This window comes from Capra hircus, chromosome 24 (assembly GCF_001704415.2).
Source record: "Capra hircus breed San Clemente chromosome 24, ASM170441v1, whole genome shotgun sequence".
Taxonomy (NCBI): Eukaryota; Metazoa; Chordata; class Mammalia; order Artiodactyla; family Bovidae; genus Capra; species Capra hircus.
The window spans coordinates 7,451,510-7,471,377 of NC_030831.1; the positions used below are offsets into that span (position 1 = coordinate 7,451,510).

General features: G+C 42.1%; 1 protein-coding gene across 1 annotated transcript in view; it reads left to right on the top strand.

The window, feature by feature from the left end:
- The window catches only part of CD226 (CD226 molecule), a 90,658-nt gene that overhangs the window by 46,021 nt on the left and 24,769 nt on the right, over window positions 1–19,868 (top strand). Inside the window, exon 4 of the mRNA XM_005696957.3 lies at window positions 13,700–14,047. Coding sequence (XP_005697014.2) covers window positions 13,700–14,047 — 348 coding nt within the window. The remainder of the gene's footprint in view (window positions 1–13,699; window positions 14,048–19,868) is intronic.

Here is a 19,868-nt window from a genome sequence, read left to right on the forward strand (position 1 = left end):
TTGTTCCTGACTTTAGGGGAAATGCTTGCAATTTTTCACCATTGAGGATAATGTTTGCTGTGGGTTTGTCATATATAGCTTTTATTATGTTGAGGTATGTTCCTTCTTCCTGCTTTCTGGAGAGTTTTTTTTTTTTTTTTATCATAAATGGATGTTGAATTTTGTCAAAGGCTTTCTCTGCATCTATTGAGATAATTGTATGGCTTTTATTTTTCAATTTGTTAATGTGGTGTATTACGCTGATTGATTTGTGGATATTGAAGAATCCTTGCATCCCTGGGATAAAGCCCACTTGGTCATGATGTATGATCTTTTTAATGTGTTGTTGGATTCTGATTGCTAGAATTTTGTTAAGGATTTTTGCATCTATGTTCATCAGTGATATTGGCCTGTAGTTTTCTTTTTTTGTGGCATCTTTGTCACGTTTTGGGATTAGGGTGATGGTGGCCTCATAGAATGAGTTTGGAAATTTACTGTCCTCTGCAATTTTCTGGAAGATTTTGAGTAGGATAGGTGTTAGCTCTTCTCGAAATTTTTGGTAGAATTCAGCTGTGAAGCCGTCTGGACCTGGGCTTTTGCTTGCTGGAAGATTTCTGATTACAGCTTCAATTTCCATGCTTGTGATGGGTCTGTTAAGATTTTCTATTTCTTCCTTGGTTCAGTTTTGGAAAGTTGTACTTTTCTAAGAATTTTTCTATTTCTTCTATGTTGTCCATTTTATTGGCATATAATTGCTGATAGTAGTCTCTTAGATCCTTTGTATTTCTGTGTTGTCTGTTGTGATCTCTCCATTTTCATTTCTAATTTTATTGATTTGCTTTTTCTCCCTTTGTTTCTTGATGAGTCTGGCTAATGGTTTGTCAATTTTATTTATCCTCTCAAAGAACCAGCTTTTGGCTTTGTTGATTTTTGCTATGGTCTCTTTTGTTTCTTTTGCATTTATTTCTGCCCTAATTTTTAAGATGTGTTTCCTTCTACTAACCCTGGGGTTCTTCATTTCTTCCTTTTCTAGTTTCTTTAGGTGTAGAGTTAGGTTATTTTTTTGACTTTTTTCTGGTTTCTTGAATTATGCCTGTATTGCTACAAACCTTCCCCTTAGCACTGCTTTCACAGTGTCCCACAGGGTTTGGGTTGTTTTGTTTTCATTTTCATTCATTTCTATGCATAGTTTGATTTCTTTTTTTAATTTCTTCTGTGATTTGTTGGTTATTCAGCAGTGTGTTGTTCAGCCTCCATATGTTGGAATTTTTAATAGTTTTTCTTCTGTAATTGAGATCTAATCTTACTGTATTGTGGTCATAAAAGATGCTTGGAATGATTTCAATTTTTTTGAATTTACCAAGGCTAGATTTATGGCCCAGGATGTGATCTATCCTGGAGAAGGTTCCATGTGCACTTGAGAAAAAGGTGAAATTCATTGTTCTGGGGTGAAATGTCCTATAGATATCAATTAGGTCTAACTGGTCTATTGCATCATTAAAATTTGTGTTTCCTTGTTAATTTTCTGTTTAGTTGATCTATCCATAGGTGTGAGTGGGGTATTAAAGTCTCCCACTATTATTGTGTTATTGTTAATTTCCCTTTTCCTACTTGTTTGCATTTGTCTTACATAGTACGGTGCTCCTATGTTGTGTGCATATATATTTATAATTGTTATATCTTCTTGGATTGATCCTTTGATCCTTATGTAGTGGCCTTCTTTGTCTCTTTTCACAGCCTTTGTTTTAAAGTCTATTTTTTTTGATATGAGTATTGCTACTCCTGCTTTCTTTCGGTCTCTATTTGCATGGAATATCTTTTTCCAGCCCTTCATTTTCAGTCTGTATGCAGCCCTTGTTTTGAGGTGGGTCTCTTGTAGACCACGTATATAGGGGTCTTGTTTTTGTTTCCATTCAGCCAGTCTTTGTCTTTTGTTTGGGGCATTCAACCCATTTATGTTTAAGGTAATTATTGATAAGTATTGCCATTACCCAAATCCCATTGCCAAATCCCATTGCCAAATCCCATTGCCATTTACTTTATTATTTTGGGTTCGAGGTTATACACCCTTTTTGTGTTTCCTATCTATAGAAGATCCTTTAGCATTTGTTGGAGAGCTGGTTTGGTGGTACTGAATTCTCTCAGCTTTTGCTTGTCTGTAAAGCTTTTGATTTCTCCTTCATATTTGAATGAGATCCTTGCTGGGTACAGTAATCTTGGCTGTAGGTTATTTTCTTTCATCACTTTAAGTATGTCCTGTCATTCCTTCCTGGCCTGAAGAGTTTCTATTGAAAGATCAGCTGTTATCCTTATGGGAATCCCCTTGTGTGTTATTTGTTGTTTTTCCCTTGCTGCTTTTAATATTTGTTCTTTGTGTTTGATCTTTGTTAATTTGATTAATATATGTCTTGGGGTGTTTTGCCTTGGGTTTATCCTGTTTGGGACTCTCTGTGTTTCTTGGACTTGGGTGATTATTTCCTTCCCCATTTTAGGGAAGTTTTCAACTATTATCTCCTCAAGTACTTTCTCATGGTCTTTCTTTTTGTCTTCTTCTTCTGGGACTCCTATGATTTGAATGTTGGGGCATTTAACATTGTGCCAGAGGTCTCCAAAATTGTCCTCATTTCTTTTAATTCATTTTCTTTTTCCTCTCTGATTCATTTATTTCTACCATTCTATCTTCTACTTCATTAATCCTATCTTCTGCCTCCATTATTCTCTATTGGTTCCCTCTAGAGTATTTTTGATATCATTTATTGCATTATTCATTATATATTGACTCTTTTTTATTTCTTCTAGGTCCTTGTTAAACCTTTCTTACATCTTCTCAGTCCTTGTCTCCAGGCTGTTTATCTGTGATTCCATTTTGTTTTCAAGATTTTGGATCATTTTCACTATCATTATTCAGAATTCTTTCTCAGGTAGATTCCCTATCTCTTCCTCTTTTGTTTGGTTTGGTGGGCATTTATCCTGTTCCTTTACCTGCTGGGTATTCCTCTGTCTCTTCATCTTGTTTATATTGCTGTGTTTGGGGTGGCCTTTCTGTATTCTGGCAGTTTGTGGAGTTCTCCTTATTGTGGCGTTTCCTCACTGTGGGTGGGGTTGTACGGGTGGCTTGTCAAGGTTTCCTGGTTAGGGAAGCTTGTGTCAGTGTTCTGGTGTGTGGAGCTGGATTTCTTCTTTCTGGAGTGCAATGAAGTGTCCAGTAATACGTTATGAGATGTCAGTGGGTTTGGAGTGACTTTGGGCAGCCTGTATATTGAAGCTCAGGTCTGTGTTCCTGTGTTGCTGGAGAATTTGCATGGTATGTCTTGCTCTGGAACTTGTTGGCCCTTGGGTGGGGCTTGGTTTCAGTGTAGGTATGGAGGCGTTTGATGAGCTCCTGTCGATTAATGTTCCCTGAAGTCAGGAGTTCTCTGGTGTTCTCAGAATTTGGACTTAAGCTTCCTGCTTCTGGTTTGCAGTCTTATTTTTACAGTAGCTTCGAGACTTCTCCATCTATATAGCACTGATGATAAAACATCTAGGTTAATGATGAAAAGTTTCTCCACAGTGAGGGACACCCAGAGAGGTACGCAGAGTTACATGGAGAAGAGAAGAGGGAGGAGGGTGATAGATATGACTAGGAGGAGAAGGGGGGAATCAAAAGGGGAGAGAGCAAGCTAGCCAGTAATCACTTCCCTGTGTGCTCTCCACAGTCTGGACCACTGAGAGATGTTCACAGAGTTATACAGAGAAGAGAAGAGGGAGGAAGGAGACAGAAGTGGCCAGGAGGATAAAGGGGGTAATCCTTTATCCTCCTCTTTCCTCTTACCTCCTCTCTCCTCTTTCCTTTTGAGGAGAGAGACAGATCCAGCCAGTAATCAGTTCCCTAAGTGTTCGCCACAGTCCAGAACACATAAAGAGATTCAGAGTTGGGTAGAGAAGAGAAGGGGGAGGGAGGAGATGGAGGTTACCTGGTGGAGAAAAAGAAAAGTCCAAAGGGGGAGAGAGCAATCAGGCCAGTGATCTCACTCCCAAGTAAAAATGGGTAATAAGATTGGGTTCTTAAAGGAACAAAATTGATAACAAATACCAAAAAGCAAAGATTAAAAGTCTAGAGTAGAGGTTGGATTTTCAAAAATACAATATTAAAGAAAAAAAAGAAAACAAATTCACAAGAATTATAAAATATATATATATGAAGTTTGCTTTAAAAAATAGAGTCTCCCTTGTGTTTTTTGCAAAGTAATATTAGGTTATAAAAATGAAAATTAAAGGAGTAATAGAGGACTTAAAAATTAAAAAAAATTAAAGAATGATCATACAAATAGTAAAAATATATCTAGGACTTTCTCTGGTGGTGTTGTGGGCAGTGTGGGGTCAGTTCATTTTCGGATAGTTCCTTGATCCGGCTTATATTTCTCAAGAGCTATAGGCCCCTTCCTATGTAATCGGTACTAACTACAGGTTTTTAATCTATTGCACCTGTTGCTTTCAAGGAGGTTCCCTCTGTTTTAGCTTCTTCTGTTTGCTGGTCTCTTCAGTGTCTAATTTCCACCCTGACACAAGGGGGCGGTGGTGGACACTTTTTAGGCTCACTTGTTCAGTCGTGCTGTGGGGAGGGAGGGATGCTGCAAATGAATAACACTGGGACGTGCTTGCAGTGTCTTGGCTACACTGGGTTTGCCCTGGCTCACGGAGTGTGTGCTTTCCCTGTCTACACTGCTTAGGCTCTAGGTTGCTCTGCCAGGAACTGTCTGAGGCCGGCCCTGGGTTGCATGCACTTCCCAGGTCTAAGCCGCTCAGGTTCAGGAATTCGGGTAGTCCTCAGAGGTGCAGACTTGGTTGGGCCTGTGTTTTGTGACCTTCCCAAGTCCGAGCAGCTCAGGTGACCAGGTATTTGGCGAGCGCAGTTGCTGAGACTTATCGCCTCCCCCATCCATGCTGCTCGGTTTTCTGGGTGTACAACCGGTGCACCTTCTCAGGCGGATGTTGACCGTCCAGAATCCCAAGAAGTCTTGGTTAGCAATGAAGCCTGCTTGCAGTTTGGTAGATAATGCCTCTCTGGGGCCACAATTGCCCCCTTCCGGCTCTGGCTGCCCTCGACTGCCTGTCACTGGGCAGGGGGATGGGCCAGGCTAGCTCTGCTCAGTCCTTTGTTCTGTGAGCAGGCCGGGTGGTGTCTTACGTTAGGGCTTTTCACGTGGTAGCTCTCCCACAGTCTGGTTTGCTACCCCAAGTTAGTTCCCTCAGATTGCCCTCGGGGCATTCAGGCCTGGTCCTTACTCTAAGCAATGCAGCCCGCGCCTCCCTGCCCAGCCCCCTTGCTAGTGGTGGGTGCAGACGTCTGCGCTGCTTCTTCGCTGGGGGAGTTACCATTGGGCACATAATCTGTGGGTTTTAATTATTTACTTATTTTTCCTCCCAGTTATGTTGCCCTCTGTGGTTCCAAGGCTCGCCACAGACTCGGCAGTGAGAGTGTTTCCTGGTGTTTGGAAACTTCTCTCTTTTTTAAGACTCCCTTCCTGGGACAGAGCTCCGTCCCTGCCTCTTTTGTCTCTCTTTTTACCTTTTATGTTTTTTCCTACCTCCTTTCAAAAACAATGGGCTGCTTTTCTGGGTGCCTGATGTCCTCTGTTGGCATTCAGAAGTTGTTTTGTGGAATTTACTCAGCATTTAAATGTTCTTTTGATGAATTTGTGGGGGAGAAAGTGGTCTCCCCGTCCTATTCCTCTGCCATGTTAGAACCACCCCTATTTATTTCTTTTATTTTCAATTTTTTTTGACCACACTGCATGCCATGCGGGATCTTAGTTCCCCAACTGGGAATCAAACCTATGCTCCCTGCACTGGAAGCATAGATTCTTAACCACTGGACCACCAGGGGAGTCCTTGAGATCCTGTTTCTTTTTCTTGCCTTTTACACTGCTTTAATTAGTTAACTATTGAGATACAGTTGGCATATAGCATCATGTTAGCTTCAGCTGTGCAGCATAATGATTTGATATTTGTACGTACTGTAAAATCATCACCCTATGCATACACAGAATTTAAAATTTTCCTGTGCTGACAACTTTTAAGATGTGTTCTGTTAGTGATTGCTTGTTTTTCTTTTTAAAAATTTTATAATTAAAAAAATTAGTTTGACCTCACTGCATGGCATGTGAAATCTTAGTTCCCTGACCAGGGATCAAACCTGTACTTCCTGCATTGAAAGCATAGAACCTCAGTCACTGGCCCACAAGTCCCTGCTTGCTTATTTTTGAGAATTCTATCTCAGGTCACTTAAGAATACTTCCGCAGTCCCATGCAGTCAACATTTTATCTTGCGTCTGTAGGGGGCACTTTCTATTGGTGAGGTTTTAGAGACGTTCTCAACTGAGCACATACATAGTTGCGGTGCAGTTGGGAGTACACAAGGCTTCTGCTCTGCTCACTTCTCATTAGCTGGTGTAAAGGCGGCGCTCTTCTGTATGATACAGGGAGCTCAGCCTGGTGCTCTGTGACAACCTAGAGGGGTGGGATGGGGAGGGAGGTAGGAGGGAGGTTCAAAAGGGAGAGGACACGTGTATACCTATGGCTGATCCATAGGTCCTACACATAAGTGTGTGGCAGAAACCAATACCACATTGTAAATCAATTATCTTCCAATTAGAAATAAAATATTTTAAAAATGCGGTGCTCTTGTAGAAAGCTTCAGGCCATTCTGGCTGTTGAACTTTTAGCCTGTTGGAAACCTCAGCAGGAGAAGGTGTTGTCTCAGGCTCTGCCCTGGGGAGAGGTCTGGCTAACCAGGGGTTACGGATGTGGCCTTTCTCGGGAGGCTGGGTGGGATGATCCAGGGATGGTGAGTGCAGAGGGGAGAGCAGTGGAATCCTGGGAGGACAATGATGTTTTAAAACACCAGTAAAGAAAGAGGGAAGGAGACCAGGGCAGGTGAGGAAGGAGAAGGGAAAAGCAGAAAGGTGTGGGGTCAGCGAAGCCAAGTCATTTCCAGGATGTTGAGCGTTCAGTTCTGAGGATCAAGAGTGTGGGTGACTTGAGTAGTGTGGGGCCTGGTGCCCCTGTGCTGAAGCTCATGTCAGAACTGAGCAGGCGGAGTCTGGAGCAGCGGATGCCCTGCAGAATTCGGAACGGATGGGGAAGCAAAGGGTCAGTGTGCAAAGCAGGCTTTCAGGGCCGGGAAAGACCTTGCTCAGTGCCGAGGAGTTGTCTGTTTCCTGTCTTCCCCTGGAGTGTTGGCCAGGGTGTCACGTGGCATGTCTCTCTGCACTTTGTAGTTCTGCAAATTGGTCCTTAGATTAAGAGGCTTGATCACAGTCAGGTTTGATCATTTGGGCAAGGCTGCTACTTCCAGGGTGGCGTTGTGGTGACTCCAGTGCCTTTGTTGTGAATTTGTCAACATAGATAATGGTTGCTGGGAAACATTAATTCATTTTGTTGTTGTTTAGTTGCTAAGTTGTGCCCAACTTGCCACCCCATGGACTGTAGCCCGCCAGGATCCTCTATCCATGGGATTATCAAGGCAAGAATACTGGAGTGGGGTGCCGTTTCCTTCTCCAGGGGATCTTCCCAACCCAGGGATCACATCTTCATCTCCTGCATTGGCTGGCAGATTCTTTACCACTGAGCAATCTGGGAAGCCCTATTAATTCATTTAGGCATTCTAAATGTGATACTAAGCACATTTCTTAATATTATCAACAGATACACATTACATATTGTCTGCCAAGTGAAGCTGCAAATTTTGTTGTTGTTGTTGCCAGAAAAGTATCAGTTGAGTTTGACTCTATGCCAAGCACTGTTCTAGGTCCTAAGGATAGAATGGTAAATGAAGGTCTGGGTTTATGAAGTTTGAAGTAAAACAAAACTCACAGTTTTGTGAGGTTGGTGACATTTGTGGCAGAGCTGCTCACATTGCAGGCAGAACCAGTGAGGACTGTGGGGGAGGATGGTGAGTGGCTGGCATGTGATGGTGGGCAGGCAGCAGTGGGATGCCCAGCGGCACCCAGGAACGTGGGTGGTGCCCAGGGACTGAATGGTGCTTGGAAACGGCAGTGAAGCACTGAAGTAATTTTTAGAAATGATCCATTACCCGGCCAGGGAAAACACATACAAAGTGCAGAGGATTTCATCATGTTATTCTAGAATTAAAAAAAAAAATCATATGAAAGCAACACACCGACAAACCTATTAGAATGGCCAAAAGCCAGAACACTGAGCATACCCAGTGCTGGCCGGAAAGTGGAGCTCATTCACTCAGGAATTCTCATTCATTGCTGGTTTCCATGCAAAATCGTGCAGCCGCTTTGGAAGATGGTCAGTCCTTATACAACTAAACGTTCTCTTGCCATTCAGTCCAACAGTCTTGCTTCTTGATGTTTGCTCAAAGGAACTGAAAGCTTATATCCATGTGAAAACCTGCACACCGTTGTTTATAGCAGCTTTATTCCTAAGTTCCCAAACTTAGGATAAACTAAGATGTCCTTCAGTAGGTGAATGGCACTGTGGTACATCCTGATGACGAAATATTGTTTAGTACTAAAAAGAAATGAGCTATCAAACCATGCAAAGACACAGGGGAAACTTCAATCGATATTACTAAGTGAAAGAAAAATGAAAGTGTTAGTCGCTCAGTTGTGCCTGACTCTTTGCTGCCCCATGGACTGTAGCCTGCCAGGCTCCTCTGTTAATGGGATTCTCCAGGAAAGAATACTGGAGTGGAGTGCCATTTCCTTCTCCAGGGGATCTTCCCAAACCTGGGATGGAACCCAGGTCTCTTGCATTGTGGGCAGATTCTTTACCATTTGAGCCATGAGGAAAGCCCTGGGAAAAGACTACAGATGTAGGATTCCAAGTGTATGACACTCTAGAAAAGGTAAAACTATGAGGCCCTAAAAAGCTCAGTGGTTTCCAGGACTGAGGGGTTATTAGAAGCACATGGAGGGTTTTAGAACAGGGAAACTCTACATGGCATGGTAATGATGGATACGTCTTTACACATTTGTCCAAATCGTAGAATGTGCAACACCAAGAGTTAACTCTAAGGTAAATGATGGATTTTGTGTGATTATCATGTGTCATTGTGGGTTCAGCCTTAGCAAAAGATGTTATGATTCTGTGTGTGATGTTGATAATGAGGGAGGCTGTGTGTGAATACACACACACACACACACACATACAAAGGCAGGAAGTATCTTCCTCTCAATTTTGTTGTGAACCATAAACTGTTCTAAAAACTAGTCTTTCAAACAAAAGACAACACAGACTATTCTACGTGTGCACGACAGATCAATATGTAACTAAAATACAGATAAAATTAACAGTTTTTATTATTTTTTGTTTCTATTTTTAATCAAACTCTTCCTTCCCTTTTAATGATGTCATTTTGACCCCTCCAGATTCCCTTTCCAGTTCCAAGCACGTCCAGCTGCCAGGTCGTCTCGGGCTTGTGGGGTCTCTCTGCGTGTTGCTTTCAGGGTCGTTCTGTGTCACTTTACATGTGCTGAGCAGGGGGACCAGGTGGCCTGGGCTCCTGCAAGCCTGCGGGCAAGGCAGGCTCTGCAGCCCTCCTCGGGGTCTGGATTCTCACGGGACACCAGTCAGCTGTTTGGTTCATCGGCAGAGGTCAGTGGGGGTGAGTCTGTGCTGCAGAGTCGCCTGCCTCTGCGATGGGGGCCTTGGCCTTCAGTCCAGTTTGTGTCTAGTGACAGGTGGGTCAGGTCCTTACACAGGGCCTGTGCTGTGAAAACCTCCCTTTACCTGCTCCCTGAGGGGTCTGTCCATCCGAGACCCTGAGTGAGACCCACAGAGGAAAACAAAGTGAAACAAACAGGGGCTTTGGCCCTGACAACAGACAGCTAAACCGTGGCAAGAGCACGTGGGCCTCTTACTTCCCAGGGTCCAGCACGGCTCGCAGAAAGTTTTTGTTGCTCTTTTTTGTTAAAATTGTGTTTCTGTTCTTTCATTTCTCCCAACACAGGGCCCCCTCCTTGGTGGAGCCTTTTATTTATACTGCCCCACGTTTCCTTCTCCTTTCTCATAGCTTCCTCCCCCTGTCTGAATTTCAGTTCTCCTTTGTTTCCTTTAAGCTTTTATTTTCTTCTCATGCATGTCCTCCCTTTCTTTATTTCCCCTGGTGTCGGGTCGTCTTGCTTGGAGAGGAAGTGTTTTCCGTCTGGAGTGTTAGCTCTGGGAATTGTTGTATGGCTGCGGATTGTAAACTGCGGGGCTGTGGTTTCTCTTTCCAACAGCATCTTGTCACATGGATCCACCCGCTGAGGAGGAAGTTAGTTTTCGGCAGACATGAGACCTGCATAGACAGAGTATCGTAGTTTAACACAGATGGCATGTCTTATTGTATTTTATAACAAATTGTTTTTTCAACAGTGGTGCCATTTCTCCTTTTCTGTCCTCTCATCTCTACTCTTTTTTTCTTTATTGGAAGTATATTTTGCATGTAATATTAGTTTCAAGTGTACAACACAGTGGTTTAACATTTATGTTCATTACGAACTGATCACTAGGCCAAGTCTTGTTCATCTGTCACCATACAAAGTTAGTACAATATTATGATTACTTGGCTGCCCTGAGTGGCTTGCAGGATCTTCGTTCACAACCAGGGATTAAACCTGGGCCCATAGCACTGAAACTGCTGAGTCCAGTCCTAGCTCCTGGATTACCAGGGAATTCCCAGTACAATATTATTATCTATAGTCTCCATGGTGGCTCAGATGGTAAAGCGTCTGTCTACAATGTGGGAGTCCTGGGTTCCATCCCTGGGTCCAGAAGATCCGCTGGAGAAGGAAATGGCAGTCCACTCCAGTACTATTGCCTGGAAAACCCCATAGACAGAGGAGCCTGATAGGCTACAGTCCATGGGGTCGCAAAGAGTCGGACACGACTGAGCGACTTCACTTGCACTATAGTCTCCATGCTGTACATTACATACTGTTGTTTATTTTATAACTGGAATTTGGTGCCTCTTAATCCCTTTCCTCTGTTTCACCTAATCCCCCATCTTCTTCCCCACTAGCAACTGCCAGTTTGTTCTCTGTATCTATAAGTTTGCTTCTGGTTTGTTTGTTCATTTGTTTTTCATAAAGTATTCATCTTTCTCTAACTTATTTCACTTAGCATGATACCTTCTAGGTCTATCCATGATGTTGCAAAGAGCAAGATTTCATTATTCTTTTTATGGCTGAGTATATTCCATTGTGTGTATATACATCATCTTCTTTATCCATTCATCTGTTGATGGGCACTTAAGTTGCTTCCATAATCTTGGCTGTTGTAAATAATGCTGCAGTGAATTTAGGGGTGCATGTATTTTTTTCAAATAAGTGCTTTCATTTTCTTTGGATAAATACCCAAAAGTAAGGTTGCTGAATCATGTGGTAGTTACATTTTTAATTTTTTGAGGAACCTCTGTACTATTTCCACAGGTCATACCAATTTATTATGTTCCCACCAACAGTGCACAACGACTTCCGTTTGTCTTCATCCTCACCAATACTGATTATTTCTTGTCTGTTTTATAATAGCCATTCTGGCAAGTGTAAGAAGCTATGTCATTGTGGTTTTGATTTGCATTTCCCTGATGGTTGTTGATGTTGAGAATCTTTTCATGTGTCTGTTGGCCGTGTGTATGTCTTCTTTAGAAATATGTCTGTATTTATGTCTTTATGTATCACATTCTTAATTACTGTAGCTTTATAGAATAGTTTGAAATCATGAAGTGTGATGCCTCCAGCTTTCTTCTTTTCCAAGATTGTTTTGGCTCTGTGGTTCCATATAAATTTTAGAATTATTTGTTCCCTTTATTCTCTTAAAATTATCAGGGACTCCAAAGAGTCTTTGGTTAATATAGCTTATAACTATCAATATTTACTATATTAGATATTAAAATGGTATAAAACTGAAAAGACCAGAACTTACAAATTGTTGTTGTTGTTCAGTCACTTAGTTGTGTCCAACTCTCTGAGACCTCATGGACTCAGAGCCATGCATGCCAGGATTCCCTGTCCTTCACTATCTCCTGGAATCTGCTCAAACTCAAGTCCATTGAGTCAGTGATACTGTCCAACCATCTCATCCTCTGTTGCCCCCTTCTCCTCCTGCCTTCAGTCTTTACAGGCATCAGGGTTTTTCCCCAGTGAGTCAGTTCTTTGCATCAGGTGGGCAAAGTTTTGGAGCTTTAGCTTCAGTATCAATCCTTCCAATGAATACTCAGGGTTGATTTCCTTTAGGATTGATAAGCTTGATTTCCCTATAGTCAAGGGAGTCTCAAGAATCTTATCTAGCACCACAAATTGGAAGCATCAATTCCTCAGTGCTCAGCCTTCTTTATGGTCCAACTCTCACATCCTTACATGACTACTGGAAAAGTCATAGCTTAGACTAGATGGATCTTTGTTGGCAAAGTGACATCTCTGCTTCTTAATACATTGTCTACGTTTGTCATAGCTTTCCTTAGAAGAAGCAAGTGTCTTTTAATTTCATGGTTGCAGTCACCATCTGCAGTAATTTTGGAGCACAAGAAAATAAAATCTGTCCATGCTTCCACATCTCCCCCTTCTATTTGCCATGAAGTGATGGGACCAGATACCATGATCTTAGTTTTTTGAATGTTGAGTTTTAAGCCAGCTTTTTCACTCTCCTCTTTCACCCTCATCAAGAGGCTCTATGATATACTTTTAAATAACTTCTATGCAGAGTATATCATGTGAAATGGCATATTGATAATTCTCCTGGCAATCTTGATTCCAGCTTGTGAATCATCCAGCTTGGTATTTCACATGATGTACTCTGCATATAAGTTAAATTAGCAGGGTGACAGTATACAGCCTTGACATACTCCTTTCCCAATTTTGAACCAGTCTGTTGTTCCATGTCTGGTTTATAAGTACATATCCCATTAGCCATCAGAGCCTCTGAAAACTTCAGTATATTCCTATATGATGAGTGAATTTCTAAGAATAGATATATTCTTGTATAATAAGATTTAAGAAGGTAAGTTAAATCTTAATATAACTGTGAAAATGAGTTTGTTATTGCAGGTCTCAGAGCGGGAACTCCCTAGGGTCCTCAGACCACACTATAAGAACTACTGACTTAGGTAGTGGTAATGATTTCCTGAGCACTGTGTGCTGGGTATGCCAGCTATGGTGATAGGGAGGTGAGAAAGTAGTAGAGAGCTTTCTTGGTTTCCAGGAATTCATATCACATGTGGGTTATTGCTCTATCTATGCATAAGACAACCTGTATATCTGAAAGATGAGTTTATGTATATATTCTGTGAAAATGATTTGCGCTCTCTTTAATGACCATTAATGTCTCAGTCAGTAAGGTTACAATCTGTATATTTGATACTCAAACACTCAAAGTGTTTGAGTCACCAGCCTAGCATCACCACAGAACAGTCTTGTGAAACTGAGCCTTTTGATATGGTCACTACCAAGAAAAACTCCAGGGGGTTCAGTTATGTTCCTATTATATGGTTAACCAAGGAAATGTTGAATATGTGTGAACAACCACATCCTCTTTTCTATTTATGTTCTGGCCTCTTTCAGAAATCCTTTTCTTATAAAAAATATGTTGTAAAGGTATCATTTACACTCAGTGAGACTATGTTAAATAACATCATTAGTCATCATTTTCATAGAGCTTTCTGGATATCTCCACCCTCATATCCAAGAACTTGAGGACCAAAATGTAATCACTTGCTTGTTCTTTTCAGACAATTTTGAGGATGCTGGGCCACCAAATAGCCAGATGGTCTCAGAACCTGGAAAAAACGTCACGCTCACATGCGAGCCTCGAGAGAACCTTCTGTTGGAAGAAGTGTCATGGGAAAAGATCCAGCCCCAGCAGACTGACCTCTTAATAAGCTGCAACGTGTCCCAAGGTAGAAGTTACACATCCAAGTACCCAAGACAGATACTGAGCAACTGCAACAAAGACATGAAAAAGGCCTTTGTCACCATACCTAATGTTATAGGCTCTGATTCAGGACTCTACCGCTGTGGCTTCAAAGCCAGCCCTGGGGAAAAAGAAACCTTTGTGATAAGATTGACCGTAACCGACGGTGAGTGGGGGGCGCCTATCTCCACGTGTCAAAAATGGGGAGAGCCTGGTGCTGTGGGTCAGTTTCTTTTGTCTTTCTCATGACTTTCTTATACAAAATACCTTTAATGATTGAATTTGGTAAGTTGGGCTTCCGTGGTGGCTCAGAGGTTAAAGCATCTGCCTCCAATGCGGGAGACCAGGGTTCGATCCCTGGGTTGGGAAGATCCCCTGGAGAAGGAAATGGCAATCCACTCCAGTATTCTTGCCTGGAGAATCCCATGGACGGAAAAGCCTAGCAGGTTACAGTCCACGGGGTCGCGAAGAGTTGGACACGACTGAGCGACTTCACCTTACCCTTGGTAAGTTGTCAGTTACTGAATGTTATTCTTTATCTTGCTGATCCGTCAATCATAGATTTTTTTGGATCTGTCACTTTCCAAAAACTTTTAAAAAATTCAGTGCATCTGAAAAATATGTGGTATCAACACCCAATACGTTTTGACTATATAATTTCTTTTTTTAAAAAGGTCTTAAAATTTTTTTAAATTAATTTAATCAATTTATTTCTGGTTGTGCTGGGTCTTTGTTGCTGCACAGGCTTCCCTCGAGTGGCAGCGAGCATTTCTAGCTGTGGCACGCCGGCTTCTCATCGTGAGGGCTCCTCTAGTGTGGAACACGGGCTCCAGGGTGCGGGGGCTTCAGTGGTTGTGGCTCCTGTGTTCTAGAGCACAGCTCAATGGCTGCAGCACCCAGGCTTAGTTGCTCCTTGGCATGCGGGATCCTTCTGGACTAGGCATCGAACCTGTGTCTCCTGCATTGGCGGGCGGACTCTTTACCACTGAGCCACCAGGGAATCCCCTCAGCTATGTAATTTCTAGCTTTTCAATTCTGTTCAAACTTGCTGACGGTGGTGACTGGGTTTTACCATCTTCGTGGCTCCTCAGCAATGACAGGAAGTTGTTCGATTGGCATCTGCTGAATCAGCACTGAGTAGAATGTAATAGACGTGTGGTAACATGCTTGCTCCTTTGCCAGATCAGAGCTTTGGCTCCCTCACTTGTTTTCAGACCTGGGAGCGGGAACAGACTGTCCTTGGAGCTTTGAAACTGACCTTCAGGGCTTCTCACCTGAGCCGGCTCAAGGCCCAGTGCTTATTTAGTATTAGTCATTTGTCTGCTGTGTCATAATGAAGCCCTAAAACCTGTGTGAGAGTAAGAAAAAGTGCACCTGCTGAAGTGCAAATATAGAGAGCCCTGTACGGACCTGTGTAGAAGTCAGTCCAGAGGCCTGAGTTATAACCTAGTGGGAGGAAGGCCATCTCAGGCTCCCCCTTCTGCCTCTGGGCAAGAGGCACCTGTCAGAGAAAATAATGTGTATTTACTGATGACAGAAATTTTATTTTCACTCTCTACTTTCCTCCCTCTTCTCCTTCCTTTCTGCTTTCCTTCCCTCCTTTCCTCCTTCCTTCCTTCTCTCCATCCACCCATATCCCTTTCTCCATTACCTTCATGTACTTCCAGCCACCTCATGTGCTTCGGCCTGTGTGTAGACTTTTGAGCGGAGGCTTCCTAGGACGTAGCTGCCTAGACGCTGCATACACGCTGCTTTACGCTGCTGCCTAGAGCACCTTCCTGCATACACGCTGCATACACGCTGCATACACGCTGCTTATGCTGCTGCCTAGAGCGCCTTCCTGCATACCCGCTGCATACCCGCTGCATACACGCTGCACACACGCTGCTTACGCTGCTGCCTAGAGCACCTTCCTGCTTTGGGAAGAAGAGGAGGTTTCCTGTGTACAGCAGCCTCCGCAGCTGCGCCCTGGCAGCTGTGTGTGCGAAGGATGTTCTTGGCCAGAGGTTAGCAGTTGTCAGTATCTGATCACTTTGGACAGCATCAAAGCTTTCTTTGCTTCTCAAGTGAACTAGAGGGTTAATAGAATGTTGAGGAGGGAGGAAATATTCAGGGGAGGAAAATTAACAGAGGTTCTTCATTTTAAATGTTGACTCCATTCCTTCATACATATAGAGAAAATACTTCTTGCATTAAAGAAATACTCTTGCATTATAGAAGTATTTTTAACACCTGGCCAGAGAAAGAAAGAATAAAAGCAATCATTAAGGCTTCTCTGGTGTCACAGTTATAAAGAACCCACCTCCCAATGCAGGAGATGCAGGTTCAGTCCCTGGGTGGGGAAGATCCCCTCAAGAAGGAAATGACCACTCCCTCCGGTACATTTGCCTGGAAAATCCCATGAACAGAGGAGCCTGGCAGGCTACAGTCCATGGGGTGGCAAAGAATTGAACATGACTTAACGACTAAACAATAACACAACAACAACAAATCTCTCAGAGCCCAAGGTAAGAGAATGTTCTACTCAGAAAATGTCATAACCATTTTCAAACACATCTGAAATAAGATCTTGCCCGTTATATGTTGAAAAAGTTATTATAAACATCTGAAATCCTAGAGAAAAATGGATTCTGAGCAGGTATATTTATTTAACTCTAAATAATTAATAAAAATGTCTTTCACTTTATCCAAGCATGGCTAAATTCCTTGCACAAAGCTATTTATTTTCTCTGTAAATAAGCCACAGACAGTGTTGAAAATGACTGAATGTAATGATCAGAATAGTTAGGGTTCAAGTGTTTTGAATACTTGAAAAATGGATTTTTGACATTCAATTGACAGGTTGAAAGAATATCAACTGGGCCCATTAGTAAAACATTATAATTGAAGAAGATGATAGCTGTTGACTCAATATTTTGGTTTAATTTCTTTTCAAAATAACTATAAGTAAAGATTGAAGGTTAAAAATAATCAGATGGAAAGCAAAAATAGATCACTTGTGTTTCTTTGATATGATTTGATTATTTCAAGTCCTAAGGCTGTTTGGTCAAAAATCAATGTAGGGATGAAAGCAGAGAGACAGGTATGAGATGTGGAGGCTATCTAATTTATTTCAACTGTCAAGGGAAAGGTGATGGTGACACAGATTTTGTAAACTGCTGGGCATCCTTTTGTGAGCTCCCATCAACTTCTTTTATAGGATCCAAAAGAGATTTTCATGACTCTTGTGTTTTACACACACGCACATGAACAGAAGCCTCTTCCCCTGATTTTGCCCACTTGCGTTCATCTTCAGACAAGTACCAGGTACTGAGAGGCCACCAACAGATGATACAATGTCAACTGATACATCATATATCCAGGCCTTGACTTATTTTGAACAGAGGCAGAAAGTGGCAGAAGCATTTTCTCTGCTGAATGAAATGTTTGTTTCCCCTTCTTTGTATTCAAGACCTGGTAAATAGTCTAAAATGGATCCAGACTGAGATTTCTGAATTTGAAACCTGTCTAGACCAAGGGCCAGGAACAGGGGAAAATGCAGCTATACTTACAATGACCAAAATTATTTTGGACCCTTAATATCCTCTGGATTTTCACTAGTCATGGGAAAAGTATTTTAACTTTCATCAGAAGGATTTTTGAGGTCTTCTAATATTAACTAAATAGCATTCTGACTACAGGTATTTTAGGAACACATGTACACCCGTGGCAGATTCATGTTGATGTATGGCAAAACCAATACAATATTGTAAAGTATAAAAAATAAACAAAAAAATAAAATAAAATAGAAAAACATAAAAAGAAGGAGGATCAAAGACATGAGAGCAGTCCTCTCAGAAAGTTTCTGGAGAAGACCTGTTTCTAACTCTGCTAAGAAGTATCCTTCTCCGGTCTTTTCCCACTAATGAGGGTATTTAGCTGAACCATTAAGTTTCAAATAAGACTTTGATGATCGGAGCAGAGGAAAGAGTTAAAACAGAATCTGGGGACTTACACAGAACGTGTGGGGAAAGAGGAGTTGTGTGTCTTGGGCTTCGCTGGTGGCTCAGATGGTGAAGAACCTGCCTGCAACACAGGAGACCCGGGTTAGATCCCTGGGTTGGGGAGATCCCCCAGATGAGGGAATGGCTGCCCACTTCAGTATTCTTGCCTGGAGAATCCCCATGGACAGAGTAGGTGATTGCAATCAAATGACTAGGTTGGTGCTGAGATTCTGAGTTATGGGTTAATACAGGAGGTAATCTCAATTGAATGATAGCTTGGTGAAATTCTGGATGTTGTATAAGAGCAATGAAAGTTACTCTCAATGTTTTATCACAGGTGGCACAAGTTAGTATTTAAGGATGTGTCAATCAAATAGTATAGAATAAGAAAGAGACACTGGAGACAAAGGGAATTCGCTAAGAGCTGGTTGCAACAGTCCGGGCAGCAGCAAGGGAGCTCTCAGATGAACTGCCACTGTCACATTCTGGGTCTTTGGCCCACAAATGGGAGCCCACAGTTTGATAGACAAATTACAAATGGCATATAAATTAGAAAAAGGTAACCCCTTCCCTGCACCGATGTGGATCCAAGCTCATGTACAAGTTTGGTGATGGGCCCCAGGTCCCCTACCACTCGGCTGGGCACACGTAGCCTGGTGAAGCGGAAAGATGTTGTTGGTCAGATGAGAATGTCAGCCCATGCTTGTCACCACCTCCATAGTCACTCACCCCTTCCTACTCTCTCCTCTTCCTAACCCATTTACTCATTCTCACCACAGTTACCTCGTTTCCTTGAGAGTTTCGGTCAGATCTCATCATCTTCATGAATATATAACTTCAAATGATTCCCTGACATTGAACCATTAAGCAGCTTTAATTTCTCAAACTTTTATAATGGGAAAAGTGATATCCTCAAGTTATTGAATAACTGCATCTATTTGCAATGACCCAGACCCTTACATTAGAAATTACTTGAATTGAGGATCATGATACCTCTGCTTAGAGACGTCAAAGTATCTTTTCAGAGTATGCTTAGTAAGTAATGCACCCATACTGTGCATGTCGATATTCCTGTGCGTTCTAATAGGAACTATGTCCATTTCATTTTCCAGTTTTCTAGCTGGATTGCTTCTGGTTTTCTTCATCAACACTTAACATTTGAGATTTAGTGACTGCTAATCAAAAGAAACCTGAGCTCTCAGAAGATCCATTGGAATGTTTGGGGAGAAAATTATCATGAGCTTCGTTTACATATATATCTTTCAAAAAGTATATCTTCTTTTTAAACTTTTCTTGTTGCGCATAGTCTGTATTCAGTTCAGTTCAGTCGCTCAGTTGTGTCTGACTCTTTGGGACCCCATGGACTGCAGCACGCCAGGCTTCCCTGTCCATCACCAACTCCCAGAGCTTGCTCAAACTCATGTCCATCGAGTCAGTGATGCCATCCAACCATCTCGTCCTCTGTCATCTCCTCCTCCTGCCTTCAATCTTTTTCAGCATCAGAGTCTTTTCCAGTGAGTCAGCTCTTTGCATGAGGTGGTCAAAGTATTGAAGCTTCAGCTTCAGCATCAGTCCTTCCAATTCTGTGTTAATGGTGTGTAATTACTAGTCAATAGAGGTGGAGGATGGAATTTGTAAATGAAGATTGAAGAAGTTTTCACTAGGAAATCTTGGGCCCACACCCAAGAGACTCTTCCCTGATCTTTCTTTTGTGAGGTATGAGTCAACACAGGTAGTGTCGAGGAGTAGCTGCTCTAGGTTCTAAATCTTGCCTCTAATGGCTTGCAGAGTTCACTGACTCTGGACTCTGTGCTCCTGAGTTGGACTATGAGACTGTTAAGGAAGAGGAATAAATTTCATTTCTTTATTTGACCTTAGTTTCTGCTAAAATTCACTCTGGTTTTTTCCAGCTTATTTGGATTTCGAAAGAGTTTGAAGTTTTTAGGGATTTATTAATCCAGAACTTTCTGACAGACTCTTCTGAATTTATAATAGATGTGACTA